Source organism: Chelonoidis abingdonii, chromosome 1 (assembly GCF_003597395.2).
Source record: "Chelonoidis abingdonii isolate Lonesome George chromosome 1, CheloAbing_2.0, whole genome shotgun sequence".
Lineage (NCBI taxonomy): Eukaryota > Metazoa > Chordata > Testudines > Testudinidae > Chelonoidis > Chelonoidis abingdonii.
The window spans coordinates 338,830,011-338,850,392 of record NC_133769.1 but is presented as its reverse complement, the minus strand read 5'-3'; the positions used below and the strand labels follow the sequence as shown (position 1 = coordinate 338,850,392).

Below are 20,382 nucleotides of genomic sequence, written 5' to 3'. Positions count from 1 at the left end.
GGCAGGCACTGTAATTCCTGTCTGGTGGCAGCGCTATAAGATCCAAGCTGGTAATTAAGCTTGGAGGTTCATGCAGGCACCCACTTTTGGACGCTAAGGTTCAGAATTGGGAATTATGCTTTATGACAAGGTGCTGTATAGACATGTAGTTAGAGGCTGTCCTGACCTGAATGAGCTTGCAGTTTAGAGAGACAAGATAGAAGAAGGGAAATGGAGGGACAGAGATGGGAAGTGATGTGTCCAAGTTCACACACAAGTTGGTGGCAGAACCAAGGGTTATTGACTCACAGTCCATTGCCACACGATCATGCTACCTCATGATTTGCCTGTGCCCATTCTGTGAACAATTATGCTTTCAATCACAGGCGTTTAAGAGCACATTTTTATGAATTAGAGGACAAAAGTAACTGAATGAGACTGAGGATTCTATCTACTTAATCATGTTGTGCTTCTAAACTGTGCTTCCAAATTGCCCTCCTAAACTAATTTGCATACCTACATTATTGGTAAGTTCTGTGCAGCTTAGCTTTCCATTTCCTAACAATCAAACTGCTAACACATGCAGTGACGACTAGTGATTTATAAACGGAACTGTCCATGGCAACAATAGTCATATGCACTACATAATAAGAATCCACATCAGTATGTTTTTCCCATGTTTCACTAAGAGTGCTCATTTCTTCTTCTTGGGCATTGTAAAACAGTGTCTCCATTTGTATTTTCAGCTTGTTCAGTAAAGCTCAGCAGCCAAGTGGAGGTAAATTCAGACTGGAAATATGGACGTCTATCTTTTAAATGAATGGCAGCTCATTATTTTAATCCTATTATAGGTGTGCTGGATTTGGATGCTGAACTCCTATTTCACCACAAATGTTCCCATGGAACAAAAAGTATTATCACAGAGACCCAAGCAAAGCAAATCAGGGTACTCCCAAGTAACAGCAACTGCAAAATTGTAACTAAAATTCCTATCTGCTTTTTTATGAGGTAGCATGATCCAAACTGTATATGCTGCAAAATCAAGGATATTACTCAGTTTACTAGAGCAGGAAGAAAATAGATCTGTAGCAAAATGCGCACACTGTTTAGGGAAATGTCAGATCACCTTGTTCTAAGACAGAGGTTCTTAAACTGGGGGTCGGGACCCCTCAGGGGGTCTTGAGGTTTTACATGGGGGGTTCAAGCTATCAGCCTCCACCCTAAACCTTGCTTTGCCTCCAGCATTTATAATGGTGTTAAATATATAAACAAGTGTGTTTAATTTATAAGCAGGGTCACACTTAAAGGCTTGCTATGTGAAAGGGGTCACCCATACAATAGTTTGAGAATCACTCTTCTAAGACTTACTTGGATTTAATCAGTTGGATTAGTTTGCTTTCCACGTTCTAGTGAATACTTGATATATTTCTTTTTTATTTCTTCATTTGCCCACTTTCAAATGGGACTGAAGGAGGATGCCATTAAAGCTCAGATGAAAATGTAGAAATGGTTGGAGAATAACATAGGCAATAAATTGTAGAGTCATTCTCAATTATTTTAACTTAAATATATCCTATTTGTTCAAATATATTTGCTTTAATTGCTGTTGCTTCAAATTTATGCAGCACTCAAAAAGTATATTAAGACATGTGAGTCCAAAGCACCAAAGAGATTTTACACTCTAAACAGACAAAATACAAAGCATGCAGAAAAACATGATGATGGATATTCACTATTGTTAGTTCCACAGATTTTGTAACATAATTTTGTGGTTTGGGGGTTTGTTTGTCTTTTTTTTACTCTGTACTAAAGGAAAATGTTAATGTAATTTCTAAAAAAAATGGAAATGCCAAAGTTAATGGTGTCTGTTCAATCTTTACTCTGTCTGCTTGTGCACATGCATACAATCTTTGAATGCATGCAGTCTTTAAACACATTGTCTTGTACTATTTTTCCACAGGAGTGCTCATTCTTTGCTCATATATGAACAATGCATAGTTAATATGGTAGGGATATAGCATGACTGAGACAGAGTGTTACAGATCTGACCCTTATTTCTGGCCAGATTTAGGGTCCAACTGTCCAATACTAATCACACTGAGTAGTACTTATGTGAGGAGTCCCATTAAACTCAATGTAAACAAAAATGTCAGAATCAGGCCTAGAATTTGTCTGAAATAACGCACAGATCCACATACCTCATTCTATGCGTACTGTTCACTTGCACATGCAAAGATGAGTCTTGTGGGAAATAGTATGTGATCAGGTAAATACTCTTTGATAACTGAATTTTGCAAATGTAAAGCCAGATAGTGGTTCAGCTAATGAGCCTGCGCTGGGCAGCAAGGTAGCTGTTACTCTCCTGCTCTGGCTACTTGCATCATAGGCAACAGCATGAGATCATCCTTTGGTGGGGGTTGCTGCTCACCTTCCCCTGGGAATGAAAAGTTGATGGGGTCAGAGAGTGAGTGGAGCCTTTATTCTGCTCTCCAGTCCACTGGTCAGTGGAGCTCAACTGGGATTAATTTGCCCCAGGTATAGTGCGGGTCCAGATTACTTCCCTCTGGAGCAAGGAGTGAAAGGGAACCAGATTGTGACTCAGAGTCACAATGTGGTTCTGATGGTCTGCTCGTGGGGCAGCACAACTACACACTATCCCGATACAGGCCTTATGCCGCAGACACAACTTAGCCCCTAGAGACTATCTCCATCCCAAATTTCAAGCTTATACCCCCAAGCTCTATTGCACTGAAGCTGTCAAAAGATAAGTGCTGAGGTCTCCCTCTTGATCCATGTGTGTGCACATTTGTGTAAATATATATGGCGGGGCTGTATTTTTTTTGTTTACCTTTCTTTGTATTTGAAAATAGTTGAACAGTGTTTTGTCAACTTACCTTTACCTGCTGTTCAGCATTGACTGTGAACTACTGGAGTTTGTGAAAAATCCTGCACATGAAGTGCAGCTAGTCCTTTTTAGTGTGAACACCTAGGGGCTGGAGGAACCATTTTTTATCATTTTATGAGCTGTTACTTAAATGAAAATGTTCACAATGAATTCTGCTATCTCCTGTCCCACTCCCTTAAAAATCTCTGGGGCAGATTATAAAAGGCCATAGTTTGTGAATCTTTGAAAAACTTCCACTCACTGCAGTGATAGTTGAATAGGACTCTTATTGCAGCGGTTATTTCTTTCCTTAGAAATGTATATGTGCTTCTGGTGTCTTTTTTCTCAAGCTTTTTTATCTGTCTTTTCTCTTCTGTCTGTAGTAATCCAGGTTGCATTGACTTTCCCATCTTCTACCTTGCACAGTCCAAAACTCTTACATCTGCTGTATGAGAATCTTTAAATATATCTCATCTATAAACACTGATCTGTCTTTTCTTGAACGTTGCATAATATAACAGTTTAGTTGTCAAGAGCAGCAATCTGGCTCCTGAGCTGTACAGCAGGTTGATTTCAATCTTTTTTTTCCAATACAAGTGCCCAGTGCAATCTTTTCCAAGAGACCAGCACTTCTTCACTCAGCTCCATCAGTGTTCTGTATCAGCCAGCCCTAACATCACCACTCATACAGAATTGCCTTCACCTTTAAAGACAGAGGTGAAAATTGTTATTCAGTGTCTGAAGTACATTCAGTTGTTCAATGGAATTATACACATTAGTAAAGAGAACATTCACAGCATCTTGTACCATTAACAATGAAATGTAGGAAGTAAACCACTATTAACATTGTAACACTTATATTTTAAAAATTGGAAAACAAGTTATAATTAATTAATATGGTTAAGCAATATTGTCATGTGGTTACAGCAAGCTGCTGAGAATCAGGAATCATGGAATCTGTCCCCCAGATCTGTGACCAACACAATGTATGTCTTTGAGCAAGTACTTTAACATTGCTAATCTTCAATTTCCACATTGGTAAAGTGCTTTGTGATGAAAAGTGGGGTTCAGATCCAACTCCCACTGCAGTGAGAGATGAATCAGGCCCTAAGTGTAGAGTTTAATTATTATTTCTACCACCAAAAAAAAATTGAATTGATTTAATACAATTTGTGACTGGGGAAAAATATGGAAACCAACATATACTGTTTGCTCTATTTGCTGCACTCTGCCAATGATAGCTAATCCTGATGAAATAGGTTACACTGCTTACATGATAAAGTTGTAAATTTAACTATTAATTAATTAAAATATAGATCTATTTGGCTTATTAGTTTTGTTTATTTTGGATGTTCTGCTAACTTTAACAGAGTACTTGGTGTTTGGCCAAATTACCCTTAACTCATTCTCATGATTTACTGAGGCCATGTCTACACTACACAGCTTTTAGCGACATGGCTGTGTTGCTACAACTGTGCTGCTAAAAGTCATGCAATGTAGCTGCAGTTTGCTGGCTCACCTGCAGACAAAAAACTTCCATCCCCAATGAGCAGCGTTTGCGTTGTCAGCAGGAGTGCGCTCCTGCCAACAATGCGCTGTTCACACTGGCAGCTGTCATGGCAAAACTTTTGTCTTTCGAGGTGGGGGAGGGTAACACCTCTGAAAGACAAAAGTTTTGTCATTCAATTGCCAGTGTAGATATAGCCTCATGCCTTTACATTCAAGTCAGTTACATAAAGAGGATTCTTGTACCCCCTGGCACAGGCTAATCTAGTGTCTCCCCTTCTCATATTTTCATGCACAGCCTACCCACAAGCTTGGAAAATGGGCTCTCAGATTGACTCTTCCCAGATAGTACTGCAAAGCAGCTCACTGGTCAAAGTTCTTGGCACCTGAATAGTTCTCCCTGCATTGTGGTAACTGCACCGCTCCTGTCGGCTGCCTCTGTGCTACAATAGCAGCTGACTGTGCTTAGTTCCCAAGGAAGGCTGTGGATTTGGGGGATTCTTCAACAGATCTTTCCTTTTCTTCTTTCCTCTCTCTCTCCTTCTTCTTCTTCCTTCTTCCCCAGCAACGTAGACACGTGGATTGTAGCAGGGTGAAACTGAGAACCGCCAGTGCAGCAGCCCCATTGGAAACCCATCACTATGCCCTCTGGGAAAGGGACCTTCCTCCCTCTCCCACCACTGGCTGTGGTCAGCAGTGAATTGGGAAAGGCCCCTCTGTTTGAAATTTTTCATTAATTTTTTTCACATTGGATATTTCATCCATGTCTAGATGTGATGTAACAGTGCAGCAACACGGACAAGCTTAAACTACACCAGTAATACGAAAGCACATTGTCACAGCACTGCATAGCTAATGAGTGTTGGACCCTAACAGAGGATTGTTTCTTGAAGGAATGAGAATGAGCGGGCAGCACAGCAGACAGACAAAGGATTAATAAATTAACCTAATCTACCTTTATTTACAAATACACATTTCCCAGGGATGGGCTTGGAACAGAAATGAGTTAGAGTAGCAAAAGCAGCAGAAAGTGGCAACCTGCCAGGGTGTTTCTTACTCATGCCTTCTGAGACAATTCTGAGGGGTTTTTATTCCAGCACAGCCAGGTGTTTTCTCTGCACAACTCTGTGTACTCTGTTTATAGCAGTGGTGGGCTCTGTATTTGAATTTCCTTTCTTCTGTGCTTAGTCTGGTGCTTTCAGTTACCACAAACTATTTATGTGTGGTGCCACCCATGCTTACGCTGTGCCACTGCTTTGCAATACTAACAGCCCATTGCTTATCTGTCTGTTGCTTCCTTTAACTTCCTCTTTAATCATGTTAGGGCAGGGGTGGGCAAACTACGGCCCAGGGGCCACAGCCAGCCCTCCAGACATTTTCATCTGGCCCTTAAGCTGCCACCAGGGAGTGGGGTCTGGGGCTTGCCCCGCTCTGTGTGGCTCCTGGAAGTAGTGGTACGTCCCCCATCTGGCTTCTATGTGTAGGGGCAGCCCTGGGGCTCTGCACGCAACCCCCACCCCAAGTACCACTCCTGCAGTTCCCATTGGGCAGGAACCATAGCCAATGGGAGCTGCAGGAGTGGCAGATGTGGATGGGGCAGCGCGCAGAGCTGCCTGGCCGCACCTCCATGTAGGAGCTGGATGGGGGACATGCTGCTACTTCTGGGAGCTGTTTCAGATAAGTGCTGCCTGGAGCCTGTACCCCTGGCCCCCTCCCATGCCCCAACCCCCTGCCCCAGCCATGATCCTCCTCCTGCCCCCAAGCTCCTTGGTCCCAGCCAAAAGCACCCTCCTGTACCCCCACCCCTCATCTTCAGTCCCACCCCAGAGCCCACACCCCCAGCTGGAGCCCTTACCCCATCCTGCACCCCAACCCCCAATTTTGTGAGCATGCATAGCCTGCCATACAATTTCCATACCCAGATATGGCCCTCAGGCCAAAAAGTTTGCCCTCCCCTGTGTTAGGGCATGTGGTAATATTGCCTCCCAGTCCCAGACCTGAACTTTAGCGTCCACAGTCTGGTCCTGTCCCAAACCTGGACTTTCACGTCCAAAATCTGGGGGCTTACCTGAAACTCCCCCAAGCTCACTACCAGCTTGGATATTCTCGCTGCCACCAGATCAGGAATTGATGGGGCCTGATCCCCCCTTTCCTCTCTCTGGTGTCCCCAACCCTTCCTTGTGGGGACACCCAGATTCCAAATCCCTTGGATGCTAAAAGCAGGGGAGAAATCCCTTTCCCCTCTTTCCAGGCTTCAGCCAAGAAACGTTCTCTGACTTCCAGGATACGCGTCTCTCCCTCAGTGCCAATTTGAGATCGCAAAATACCAACAGCGGCCTTTGCTTTCCCCATGCCTGCCTTCCGGAGGGAGACGGTACCTGATACGAGAGTGATTCTTTTTCTCGTTCCCGTAGCCTGCTCTTTCCCTGAAAGCAATAGGAAAATCGCCCACAGCCTGGCTGTTCTTCCTTTGCCTTCCCTAGGAAGAAACTTCACACTTTGGTTAAAGAAAGGTTTATATTAAAAGAAAGAAAATTATACCCATATCTCTGCATTAAAGAAATCATACAGGCTCTTGCTTTTTAAGAAGAACATATGAAGCACAGTCTTGATTTTAAAGATAGCCGATTTTAAAACCAGTCCACCATACACTACATGTATTACATACCAAGTCTTCATAGCGAATTGCTGGGGCGTTTCCTTTTGTTACTCACAGTGTGTTAGAAGACACTTGGAGATAAGATGCAGTTAGAGGAAGCTTGTTAACTCACAGCCGATCGAAACAACAAACGACACATGCCATCCACAATCTATTCGTACACCCAAGCCCTCATAGCGGATTTGTTTGGGGTTTCTTTTGTATCACTAGACTTTGTATAATATTTGAAATAGAAGGAGTTAGGAGGAAACCTTGTTTACTCACAGCCGAGAAAACAAAAAAGACCCCGAGTATACAAATTCCCACCCCTGACTTTAAACAATCCAGTTCTCTGATTGGTCCTCTGGTCAGGTGTTTGGTTACCCTTTCCAGGTAAAAGAAACTTAACCCTTAACCCTGTCATATCTATTTATGACAGGGCATATGTACTATAAATCTCTAGCTACTCCCCCAAACAAGAGCATCCCCATCAACTTTCTTAAGGACTTGCTGTGGAAGTTAAGCTAGTTTCTCAGTGGCTTTTTTATGGTTTCTAAGTGGCTTTGTAAAAGATTTATTCCAGCTTCAGACACTGTATAAATTCTCATCTCTTATACGGTTTATGTCGTTACCCCTTCTGCCACAATATTTCTGTTCAAGTCTCAATTTTTTATCTTTTACAAGCCTCCACACCTTTTATAGTGTATTACACAGGCCTCGCTTTATTGTGTGGCTTCTTTTTCTTAGGCCAGCGTATTGTCACACTATCCTGAAGGGGAAAGCAGCTGTAAAATTTCCATTTGTTATGCCCAGCTTTAGCTTTTAGCAGGTGTTTAACTTAAAATAAGACCTTTTTATTCCAGCGGCACTGACTCCCAGTCTTCTGGAAACCACAATGAGCAGGACGTTTCAAGCTGTAATAGTGAGGCATTATTTTTAAATGAGATGTGTTATGTTCATTCATTCTGTGCTGTTAAAGAGGGAAGGCTGACTCAGAAGGCTTGATTGCTTATGGAAATCAGAACTGGCTGAACTGAAGTCAGTGGAATTTCCACTAGTGCAAGTGAGAGGAGAATCAGAGGCCAAAGCTGTTAACACTGACATGGATTTATCTTCTTTTGATTAAATCAGTTTCTGAATTTCCAGATAATGTTGCCAATAGTCCTGTATTACAAAGAATGTCCCTTATTTAAATAGAAAATTGCCCATCCCATACAAAATCAGTATGGGATGCCTTTTATCCCATATTTCAATAGCAGGGGGCAGTACTCACAGGTGCACAGGGAAAGCAGATGGAGCCACGCTCAAGTGCCAGGGTCAGGAGGGGAGTGGAAAGATGCAGCCGTGTGAGTACTAGCTCCCTACTGGACAGGCCCCCCTGCTGAGTCCAGCCCTTGAGGGCAGACCAGTCTGCTTTCCCAGCACAGGCTCTGTCTGGCAGGGTAAATGGACGGGGCTGTGTGCCCTGGAGCTGTACTGAAGTGCCAAGGTCAGGAAGGGGCGCTGTGTGGCAGGGGCATAGTCTCCCTGCTCGCAGAGACTCTGCCAATGTCCCCAGCAGGGGGTGCAGCATTGCAGCAGGTAAAGACCAGCAACTGCAGCCTCCAACTCAGCTCCTGGTGCCCATGCAGAGCCTGAACAAGAGTCGCAGAGGCCGCTGGCCTAGCACGTGGGGCCCTGGGTTTTCTGCAGCATCCAGAGCTGGAGAGAAAGAAACTCTAAGAAGCCGGAGGTTGGGGGGAGAAGGGACTTACCCCCAGAGGTTCAAGTCAAGATTGGGTACATCTGAGCTCTGTCCTGTAGTTTTTAAATACAATGTTGGCAACCCTATTTCCAAGCAAGTCTCCCAGAATTGCTGTTGAGCTAATATTAAAAAGTCATGTTAAACATACTGTGTAAAAACCAAGCATTGCAGAGTTAAGACTGAAAAGCTAGGTCTGAGACTTACTTCACATCACTTTTATGTCACTCTCACTCCATTGGCTTACAGGAAGTTACTCTTGATTTACGCTAGTGCACAGGAGATCAAAATCAGGTTATCTGTTCTTAAATTGAATATGTTAGATCATCAGTTAAAGACCCATCCAGTATTCTGTTCTTTTTAGGTTCTCATGCCTAAGATACTTACATGCATTGTAGTAGGTTATTGATAGAGTTTTATGCATTATCTCTAAATTTTTGTCCTTTTGTAAGATTGAGTCAGGATTCTGAGATAATAATAAATTCAGTTCAATGTGGTTCAATCTGTCTCTTTAGTGCATTCATATAAATGAGGAAAGAAGATAGAATAAACTGTAATAGAAATTATAGAGTTTTTACGATAGACCATTACAATTTTTAAGGATACATAAAGATATTTTCATGTAAAATCTCTCTCTCTCTCTGAATTGGAAAAAATCCTGCATTGCTACTTGGGCATGGACTTGATGATCTGATTGGGCTTTTTTGTATTTCTAATTCATTTGACTCTGCTGTCTTATTTAGTAGAACCAAGTATTCACAGTGAATGATATGCTGAATGAATTTTGCTTCATTTTCTGCTCGTAAGTTGTTTGGAAGCCGCTTATCCGTTTTTATTTATTCATTATTCAGAATTGTATATTTTATTTATTTATGAGTTTATTAAATACAGCAGCATGACAGAACTCCACTTCTAGGCTTTAGATACCCTTATTAATTTTAAAAATGAAAAATTAATATCATGACAAAAGCAAAACAGTGGTGTGTTTCGGCCTGCTGTCCTTCCCACTCTAGAGCAGCGTAACCCACTCATCACTTTCCCCCCTAAACTCTCTCTAAGCTGCTTCAATCTTTTCTAAGTGCCCACTCCAACAGAGACTAGTGTCCCTCGAATATCAATACATTCACGCTATTTCAGATGAAGAGAAGAAGGATGGTCTTGCAGCTAAGGCTCCTGGCCTGGAACTCAGTTCAATTCCTCACTCTGCTATAGCCTTTCTGTATGACTTTAGTCAAGCCACTAGTCTCTCTGTCCCGCAGTTCCCCATCTGTAAAATGGGGATAATATTCTTTCTCTCCCTCTTTATTTATAATGTAAGCTCTTCAGGACAAAGACTCTCTCTTACTACGTGTACATACGGTGGGGCCCTCATCTCAGTTGCCGCTTCTAGACCTGCCATAATACAAATAATGTAAAATAATAACTAAGTGAGAATTTAATTTCAAAGTCAAGGGGCCCTTGCAGAAAATGTGCTGCCCTCAGCTCGTTTGCTTATATAGGAAGGGCTCCAGCTTGAGTACCTCCATTTATCTTAGCTGCAACAATATAGTACGGGGAAAAGGTGGTCTCTCAGGTAGTAAGGTCCTCTGTCACCCAGGGCCTCATAGTCAGAACTAGCCCCTGAAACTCCGCCTAGAAGTCAATAGGTAGTCAGTGTAGATTTTGGAGTGCTGATGTCATATGCTCATAGTGAGGTATTCCATTAAACAAACATTCTGCTTCCAACTGGCAAATAATTCTATATATTGTTCATGAGCTGCTCATCAGAAACACTTGAGATTCAAAATCAGAACCATGTTGATTAGTTTTGACTGAACATATAGGTCACATAGCATTGTCTCTCTTCCCTAGTTGGATGAGCATAACTCTTAGAATCTGATTTCTAAGAAGTCCAAAATTTGCATTCCACGTATAGTTTCCAATATTCACTTAACATTTGCTGTGTCCATAAACAGTTCTGACAGCAAACTTGCGTACTAGAATGTCTGCAGAGAGCAAATACCAGAAAGGCACGAACGTAACCCAAGCAAATTCAGTTAGAAAATTTAACTCCAATATTTGCCATAATATTTTTGCAGGATTTGCTCATTTCTATCATTTTAACAATTTTAGAAATGCTTCTGGAACAGAAGATCATAAGTGGGTTTATGATGAGCTTGCTTGATTTGACTGCTGCACTGTAATGGCCAATGATATCTGAGCTGTCAAAACTATACATGGCCAGATTCTCAGCTCGGGGAAATTGTCATCACTCACTGATCTCAATGGAGCTATGACATTTTACACCAGTTGAGGATCTGGCCCACAGTTTTTAACATGTCATTTGCCTTCTATGTCAAGTTAGTCTCTTTCTCAAAAAGTGGACAGTTCACGCAAATGATGTTTCACAAATTATTTAACACAGGATTTTGGAACCTATATCAATTTCTTTGCACTTTGGAGGTGTACGTATACCTGTCTTATGAGCATTACTGATGGGAATACAGATATAATGGCAGATCACTGGTGTAAGGGATGGCAGCTGTATTGAAGCCAATGCAGTTGCAAGTTACTTATTCCAGCAGTGAATTTGGTGAACTCGTATGCACATTGGACAATGCTATGATGACAAGCTTCTGCATATGTGCAGTAGGCTGTTTATAAGTACTTGATTTGATTAACTGAAATGAAGATGAGTTCAACCACTGACTTTAAAGGGATCCTTATTGGACTGCAGATGAGTGCTCAGGTTACATTATGAACAGTCAACCTGACACATGTTGTTTTAAAAAAAACATATCTGATTTTAATAATTGGAGCAAAAGGAGCATTAGAAGCCAGTAGTGTTTTGGCAGTTAGTGGAGGGAAGGAACATAGTTTTGTTGTATACCTTATAACTTAAAAATAGCCAATGTTTTTAAGCCCTCTTTGGATCACTGACGCCAAATTTCTTGGATTACTCTATTTTGCTGCACCATGAGAAGGGGATTGGTCTGTTAGAATAACAATGGGATTAGGAATCAGTCAGTCCCAAATCCTAATCTGGATTTAGACACTGAATTGCTCTGTGTGCTGTGGGAAATAATTTAATCTCTCAGGCATTTATCCCTCATCTGTAAAATGGGCGTATTAATAATTATCTACAGCATGAGAGGGTTAGTGCGTGTTTGTTCTGTACTTTGACCATGGACAGTGCTGTATGAATGCTAAAACTGTAAACTCTTCAGGGCAGGGACTGTAGCTGAGGAGGTTCAAAGCAGCAGAGGGGGGCTTTGCGTCTCCTATTAATTATTAAATTCATACGTCCCCCACCTGGAAAATCTCAGCTGGTGTCTGTTTTCTGTGTGTTTGAACTGCAGTTAAAATGCTTTGGGGAGTTGGGTAAAAGCAGCTTTCACTTTAAAATTAAGCTATTAGCACCTGTCATGCTCTGCAGCCAAATATATTCACTCTTAGCTGTTCTAGTAAATAATCCAGGATCCACATAGCAAATGCCATTGGAGTTGTCACTAATTATTGTGTATATTGGCCAAGGGTTGATTTGGGTAGAGAATTATTTTCTCACCCGCAGTGCTGGTCCTTCCAAGTCAAGGCTGTGACAGTTGGCAGCCAGGGAGTAATTTGCACTGCTTCATTCGGTTCTGTATCATTTCTCTCTGTGGGCCAAATACTCCAGGCTAGTTTGGGCTTAGCCCTTATGCGTGTGTACAGAGGGGTGGGTGGAACAAGCAAACACTCCCCTGCCGCCTGTGAAAGGACTTGTTGCAATTGCAGCTGATCCCCAAAATGGGCAGAAAGAGCTCAGAGCTGAGTGTGAGCCATACAACCTAGCACTCAATTCTTATTTAGTTTTCACTCGTGCAAGCTACCATTATCTTCGCCTTCCTGGGTCAGGACTGAATAAAGTACTTGACCCTGTAAAAACAGAGAACTTCTGTCCCAAGCGCCAAAAATGTACCATGTTCTCCAAGCATGGAAAATAAAAATTAAAAACCAGCCTTTAGTCTTTTATGGTTATCATATGGCCTCCGGTGTCTGGATATGTATACTGCAGGCAATTACTACACTTGCTAGAATAATATACTGCAGCAACATGTTCAATCATTTGGAATGCATCCAGATTGCAGAATTGCCCATTAATTATTTTAGCTCTTTGCGTTTTAGCAGGTTCTAATGATTAGGCATTAGGAAAATTATAGCTACCTCAATCACTTTGATGGAGGAAAGGGGGAATCTCAACATTATGGCACTAAAATTACATTTCTGATAATCATATGATGATTAATGCTCAGTTAAAGCAGTACAATAAGATATAGTTTGCTCTTTCTTTCCCCCCACAGATTGTGAGTGTTGGAAAGCATGTTAAAGGCTACCATTACATCATTGCAAACCTGGTAAGATCCTTTTGTATAAACTATGTCAGTGGTTTACAAGTAAAACACTCAGCTGTGCTGTGGAGCTATAACACTACACACGACGTTTGCTGTTTGTAACCAATATACAATTTACCATAATAGGTTCCGTGCAATGTACTGAAGAATGTGCATTTTTTGTTTTAACTGCTGCCATTTGCATAACAGAAAGCCCAATTTTGCCCTAAGATACATTCCATTAAAATCAATACAGGATTAAGGGGCTGCCTGGGTATAACGTAGCACAGAGTTTGATCCATATGTAATACTACACTATCATTTTTATGTATTACTAAAATAACAAGGTTCAATATAACTTCTTCACATTCTTCAGGGTAACATTTGTTTTGCCGTAAGATAAGCTGCTTCCAGTAGTATTACTGATTCAGTATTTTCCCTCTAAATCCACATTATACATTTGTGCAAAGAATGTTCAAAGAGGAAAGGAAAAGAGTAAATTAAATATTTAATTATTAAAGCAATCGCTTTGCTTAAACTAAACATCCTCATGCAGAAAATATAGATTCTGGTTCTGAAATACATTTTTGTTTGCTTGTTTTCTTAGTCTTTACTCACACAAAGAATTTGAGCTGACAAACGACTCTGTTGTGCTGCACTGTACTTACAGCTTCAGTTCAAAAAAGTTTTTTAAGTTTTTTTCAGACCTTCAGTTTTCAAAACAAGATATGTCAGTCCTCTCCAGGCTCTTGCTAATTAGACTTTTGGCCCCCCTATGCCTTTAAAGAGGGTCTATCTATTCACTTGAGTTGACAGTGGGTCGGGTCCTCAGAAAACGTTTTCTAAATCTTGCTTTTTAAGTGCAATGTAATAGCACTACTTGGAATAAATGAAAATTTGCCAAATCAGGAGAAGTTTTAAAAAACTTGAGAGGTTTCAGTGGTGGTTTGGTTGGGAGAGGAAGACTTGTGGGGGGTGGTATTTTGTGTTGGTCAGCTGGCTAGTTTGATATTTATGCGTTCCTAAAGTGAAATGAATCCCTAAGAGCACCTTTTTCTAGAGGGGTTGGATTTACACTCACTGAACAAATTAACCATAGAAACACATCATTATGGGTGTGCCTATAATTTAATTTTTCTTTCTATGTTGACACTGAGGTTTAATATAAACCTCAAATACAAAAGAGGAAATGGTTTTCTGATGGCTACAGTTAAAACTTCATAGTAGGCTTGGTTCTGATGTCACTTATGTTGGTTTTACACCGGTAGGCAGACTTCCAAACTGTACATATAAATTCTGATATCCCATGACACCATTATGCATGTTGGATCACTCATACATCTTCAGCTTGAACAACTGGTCTCAGATAGCTTATACTTACAAAATAGTGTCTCCTTCACTCTGCAATATCACCTTGAACCATGGGCATAACGGATTAGGCCTCAATCCAATACCCACTGAAGTAGTTTGGAGTCTATCCTTTGACTTTAATAGTCTGAAATTGCTTTTCAAACATAATGGTCTGAATTTGTTTTCTCAAACATTGTCTATCATATCCAGTAATGCCTTTTCCAACTGTCGATACATATCTATTGCATTCGAGCAGTGATCTGGTCATTTAAATTCACCTGTTTTTTGTCATTCAAAGTAACATGCTAAGACTGAAGTTTCTTCCGAGGTTTTAAGCCTTTACTTGTCTTAGAAATCTGTTTACCTATTTTCTCTCTCTGTTCATTTATGCTCACTTGCTAACCTAAAACATGTCTGGCGCAGAACAATGTGCTAAGGCAAACAAAATGTTAAATTGATTTTCTAGGGATTCAAAGATATTTCTTTGGAGAGGTTTATGCACGGAGGAGCCAATGTAACAGGATTTCAGTTAGTAGATTTCAGTACTCCTATGGTAACTAAACTCATGCAGCGCTGGAAGAAGCTGGATCAGAGAGAATACCCAGGATCTGACAGCCCTCCAAAGGTACTTGTTAATTTTACGTACTACCAAGAATTTCAAACATTTTAACTTACGATTCACATTACTGAAGCTGTCTTCTGAATCTGAGATCTTTCAGTGCAGTTGCATGCCTTTCTGGTTCTTATCTGTCCACTCCAATACACATATCAAAATCTGGCCTCTTCTACAGACCAAACATTTTCTTGACAGGCAAGCCGCAACTTGGCTTAAAGATGAGTGCCTTAGAGTTAATTTATTATGAATAGTAATAAGTTGTATTATGGTAGTGTCTAGAGGCCTGATAGGGATTGAGACTCCATTGTGCTAGGCACTGTACAAACACATAATAAGGGATAATCCCTGTACCAAAGAGTTTACAACCTAAACAGACAAGATAAAATGTGGGAGAGGAAACAAAGAAGTGAATTAACTTACCCAAAGTCACAGAGCAGATGAGTCTCGTGAATCTCAGCCCAGTGCCTTATCCACTAGACTATCCTGCCTTTGAGCATCTATGTACTTTTCATCTGTGTCTTCAAACTAACAGCTGCTGCATACTCTATCTTACATGGTTTTTTTTGCCTAGAACTGATATTCTCCACTCTGACTACTCTAGCCTCCTTTATTTCACTATAGCCTATTTCATGAGAGCAACTAAGCAGAAATTTTGCAAATGGAATGAAAAATACTAACCCTGATTGCTCTGCAATTTAAGTAACCAGATTCTCCCACTCTTTCCAATGCATTTATTCATGATCCTATGCAGGGGCGGCTCCAGGCACCAGCATGTCAAGCGCGTGCCTGGGGCAGCAAGTGACTGGCGGTGCTCTGCCAGTCGCCAAGAGGGTGGCAGGCAGACTGCCTTAGGCGGCATGCCTGAGGAGGATCCGCTGGTCCCGCGGCTTCGGCAGACCTCCACAGGCTGCCACCAAATTTGCGGGACTGGGGACCTCCCACAGGCAAGCTGCCGAAGGCAGCCTACCTGCCATGCTTGGGGCAGCAAAATTCCTAGAGCTGCCCCTGATCCTACGCCTGCTCAGTGAACTACCAGTTCTTCTCTCACCTTCAGTAAAGATGGCTCGGCAAGTGTTAGTCTCAGATGGATAAAATTAATGACAAAAAGTTTGAGAAAGGGAGATGGTTGTTTTAATTTGTCTCTTGCTGTGGTTCCTCAAAGAGATCTTTTGCTGATCTTCTGAAATACAAAAAGAACAGGAGTACTTGTGGCACCTTAGAGTCTAAATACAGTTTTAAAGCTGAACTATTGTAATATGATCTCAACTCTGAGAGCATGCATTCCTTGCTTAGATGAAACTTCTATTGACTTTGATGGGAGTTTTCTCTCAGGGTTCATAGAAGGCTAAAACAGAAATATATCTAAGTCTGAGCTGATTTTCTGTAGACTTGCCACACTCAAATGATGCATTTGTCCCCCTGTTTAGTACACATCTGCTCTGACCTATGATGGGGTACTTGTGATGGCTGAAACATTCCGTAACCTTAGAAGGCAAAAAATTGATATTTCACGGAGAGGGAATGCTGGTGATTGTCTTGCTAATCCTGCTGCACCATGGGGCCAGGGGATTGATATGGAAAGAACACTCAAACAGGTAAAATTATGCTTAATTCTAGTGACCTTGGTGAACAGTAGATCCATTTGCTAGTCCTGTGATGTGGAAGGTATAACACTCAACAAGGTGTGATGGGCACATGAGGAAGCTTATTTTCAATCACCATCTGAAAGCACCTATTAATAGTTTGGTTGTCTTCACTGCTGCTTTTTTAGTTTATTGGTTGAGGGAGAGGGTAGAGAGCTTCTCAGTTATTCAGATATGTCTTTGATCCCTCCATTCATTACACAAATTATATTGTCAGTGAAGCACAAGAGCTGTGGCCTGATTACAGAGCAAACACTTTACCTGAAACCTACTCTGTTATACTGTGTGAAATAAAATATTCTCTACTGAAGAGTTTAGTTTGCCAACTGCTTTGTGCTCTGTAGCCTAGGTATGAAAAGTAATATTCATTTAAAGAAAAAGTAAATTCCAGGTAATGCAAATAGAAGAATGTGTAATTAAATTACTGTCAGAGAGTTGTTTTATTAACCACACTGGGATTTGGTTTGCATCATCCCAAATGCTTGTAAAGTACTCCCAGTGCAAATCACATGGGTAAAATTATTTAAAGTTTTTGTTTCTTTAAAAACAAGATATCCCAGAGCCATTGTTATTGATGTCAGAAGTTTGAATTTCTGATGAATATGAATGCCTAGAAAGTTCCAGATCCCTGTCAAGATGATTTAGCCTTTCTCTTCAAGAATGGAGATTTTTTTCAAAAAAAATCCTACAGTAGAATTTCAGTCATTCCAATTGCAAATGAGCAGACTCAACTCAGGAGCAGACACTGAGAAGAAGTGTCTTCTGAAAGAACTGGCAGCTTTCTGCCTACCAGCAAGGGTTTCAGTCTTGAAGAAGAGTCGGATAAGGCTGAAATGGACAAAGAGAGAAGGATCTGATTTAAAATGCACGTCCTGACTCATGAAAAGATATTAAACATTTAATGTACTTCGAATATTCTGTGAAGAAAGTGTCCAGATCGATAATATTCTTTAAAGGAATGAAGTCAAGTTTCTATGGTGAAACTGACATCAGGATCATAAAGTCTGAGTAATGGGTCTGTATGGGCTTAATCCTGTTACCGTGGAAGCCAATGGAACACATCCACTGACTTCATCAGGATAAGGGCCAGAAGCTGCATGCCTATCAGTGCAGTTCCATAGAGCCCACAACCCAGGGGCAGAACCTAGGCTGCAGTTCAACCCCTGCCCCCAGTGCATCTGCTGCATCAGCCATTGGGCTGAAATTGCACTCACAGTTCCAGATTCTCACTTGCACATGGTGTTTAGGGCCATGGGGAAAAAAGGAATTATGGATCCCACAGCCTCTCCACGGGTGTTGAGACATCTCCACTCGAGGCCACCCTCCCCTCACACAGACATACCAGGCTTCTGTAGTACAGAGGGCTTTACTTAGGTCCTCTGCAGCAGGGTGAATTTCAGCCTTGTGAGTATTGTACTTCAGTACACGCATGCCTTAGTATCAAGATTTGAGCTGGAAAAGACGCAGAAGATATCCTTTTTAGTTAGTTTGTTAGTTTGTTTGTTTTGGTCCAAAGGAATATATTTACAGTATACTGCAGTGAAAATACATGGTCCAAAAACACAAGAAAAATGTGTTCTGTGAGTCACTTAATAATGCCTTCTGTGTGGCAAATGGGTGCAAAAAGCACATGAATCTGGAATTTCTTTTTTCATTTTTAGGTTCGAATACAAGGGCTAACCGGAAATGTTCAGTTTGACCACTATGGTCGCAGAGTCAACTACACAATGGATGTATTTGAGCTGAAGAGCACAGGCCCTCGTAAGGTATGTGCTGGTCAGATCTGAAAGGGTGTGTCTGTCTATTGAAATACTAAATAAATAAAGCCATCAAAATAAGGACTTGAGATCTGGGACTAAAAAGCTCTTGTGTCAATTTTTTCCACGGTGTAAGCAGGCGCAACACCACTGATGTTAATGAAGGTGTAGCCACTAGCACCAGGGATGAATTTGGCCCATTATTTTTGCAATCTTTGTTAAATACATACAATAAGTTACAGATTATGTGATATTGAGGTTTGTGGGGTCTTTTGAGAGTGTAAAGTAAATTTTATTGTAGATACATTCATTCTGTGCAACAATGTAAGAGGAAAATGAACAAAAACAAGTGTGTATGTATGTGAAAGTTGTTTAATGAGGCACAGTCTAATGAAAAACGGCTTGATGGGGTTTTGTTAGGGTGCCTGGGAAGTGAAGCAGGGTCGACAGTCTGAGTAGTACATACCGACTGAACCTTATCTGCAGTAAATTATCGACATTTTGCAGTTGTGTTTTTATCTTATAGCTGAACATAAACTAGAAATCAGAAATCTTAATTAATATAGGTTTTTTGAGGGTCAGGAGGAAAGGAAGGGAAAAAAACATTTAATGGAAGGAAAATTAATTGCTCCAGCTATTTACGTTTACTTTAAATACAAGTGGCCTTATTTTCATCATTATTTTGTATAAACATTTAAAATGGTCCCCATAGACAAGTACACTTTGGGGCATGCCCAGTTTGCATGCGGACAACTCTGGCAAATGTTTGTAGGTATGTGCATACAAATCCTCAAGAGGTTATACTTTGTAATTCTTTTTGCTTTCTTGCTGAAGTTTGTAAATGTTTCATGAATATAAAATATATAATGAAAAAGAGAAAAGGGTAATTGGGTGCGTGCATTCTGTTCCTATTTGGAGTGCCATATCCTGTTTTATTTGCCAGACCATCCAAAAAATATAGCAGAGTTTGAAAGGGGGCAGAGAGATGAGCCAAAGGTGTACAGGAGAGTAGCAGCTCTTCAATTAATTCTGAGACAAATCAGGAATAAATTAAGTCAAGAGTCCTTCACTATTAGATGCACAGGAGTTTTCAGAACAGACATGCTCAGCAAATGATACCCTGATGAATTGTCATTCCTAAAAGACAAACAGTTCAACATCATAGTGGTGTAGGGGAAGACCACTAAACAACGGACCCAGAGCCCAAGCTTTGGTCAAGACAAATTATTTGAAAAGGTATACAAATAATAGCTATGGCCCAAATCAATATGTGCAGTTGTAGTTTGCAAGCATGACAAATGACTGAACTCTGATATGGGGAAGGTGGACCTGTCCTGGTCCTTTCATGAATCCCTCTGTCATCTGATAATGAATATGTTTAATCTGGCTGCCACTCCGGTCTAACTGCCTCTGGTTTTGGTTGTCTCCACATTGGGGACAACAGGCAGTAAGTGCATGTGGCTGCAGCACATAGGAACTCACGGCTGAAGTTTCTGTTATTTTTCGAGTGTTCTCTGTATATTCCACTCATAGGATGCTCAGACTGTTGCAGCCTGTGTGGTAGAATTCTAGTTGGTAGAAGCCATTGGAGCACTCATGAGCCTCCCTTGCTCTTACCTTCAGTGAACATTAAACATCCTAGGGCACGGGTATGAAAGGTCATGGCACTTCAACCTCCTCCATTCCTTCTAATCGCCACCAGTTGAACAGTTAGAAACTTGCTATCAGATACTTCCAGATCTATGTTGGCTAGTTAGTTTAGATATCAGTATCATAAGCATAATTCCTAATTCTGAACCTTAGAGTCCAAAATGTGGGTGCCTGCATGAAACCTCCAAGCTTAATTACCAGCTTGGATCTGATAGCGCTGCCACCAGCCACAAATTTCCAGTGTTTGGCTCACTCTGGTCTCCCCAAAA

The 20,382-nt window shown here is 41.1% G+C and overlaps 1 protein-coding gene across 6 annotated transcripts in view; it reads left to right on the top strand.

The window, feature by feature from the left end:
• Nucleotides 1–20,382, top strand: part of GRIA4 (glutamate ionotropic receptor AMPA type subunit 4) — a 308,075-nt gene that overhangs the window by 209,440 nt on the left and 78,253 nt on the right. For all 6 annotated transcript variants that reach the window (XM_075061700.1, XM_075061699.1, XM_075061704.1 and 3 more), the window contains exons 5-8: nucleotides 13,068–13,121; nucleotides 14,914–15,072; nucleotides 16,491–16,658; nucleotides 18,368–18,472. In XM_075061700.1, coding sequence (XP_074917801.1) covers nucleotides 13,068–13,121; nucleotides 14,914–15,072; nucleotides 16,491–16,658; nucleotides 18,368–18,472 — 486 coding nt within the window. The remainder of the gene's footprint in view (nucleotides 1–13,067; nucleotides 13,122–14,913; nucleotides 15,073–16,490; nucleotides 16,659–18,367; nucleotides 18,473–20,382) is intronic.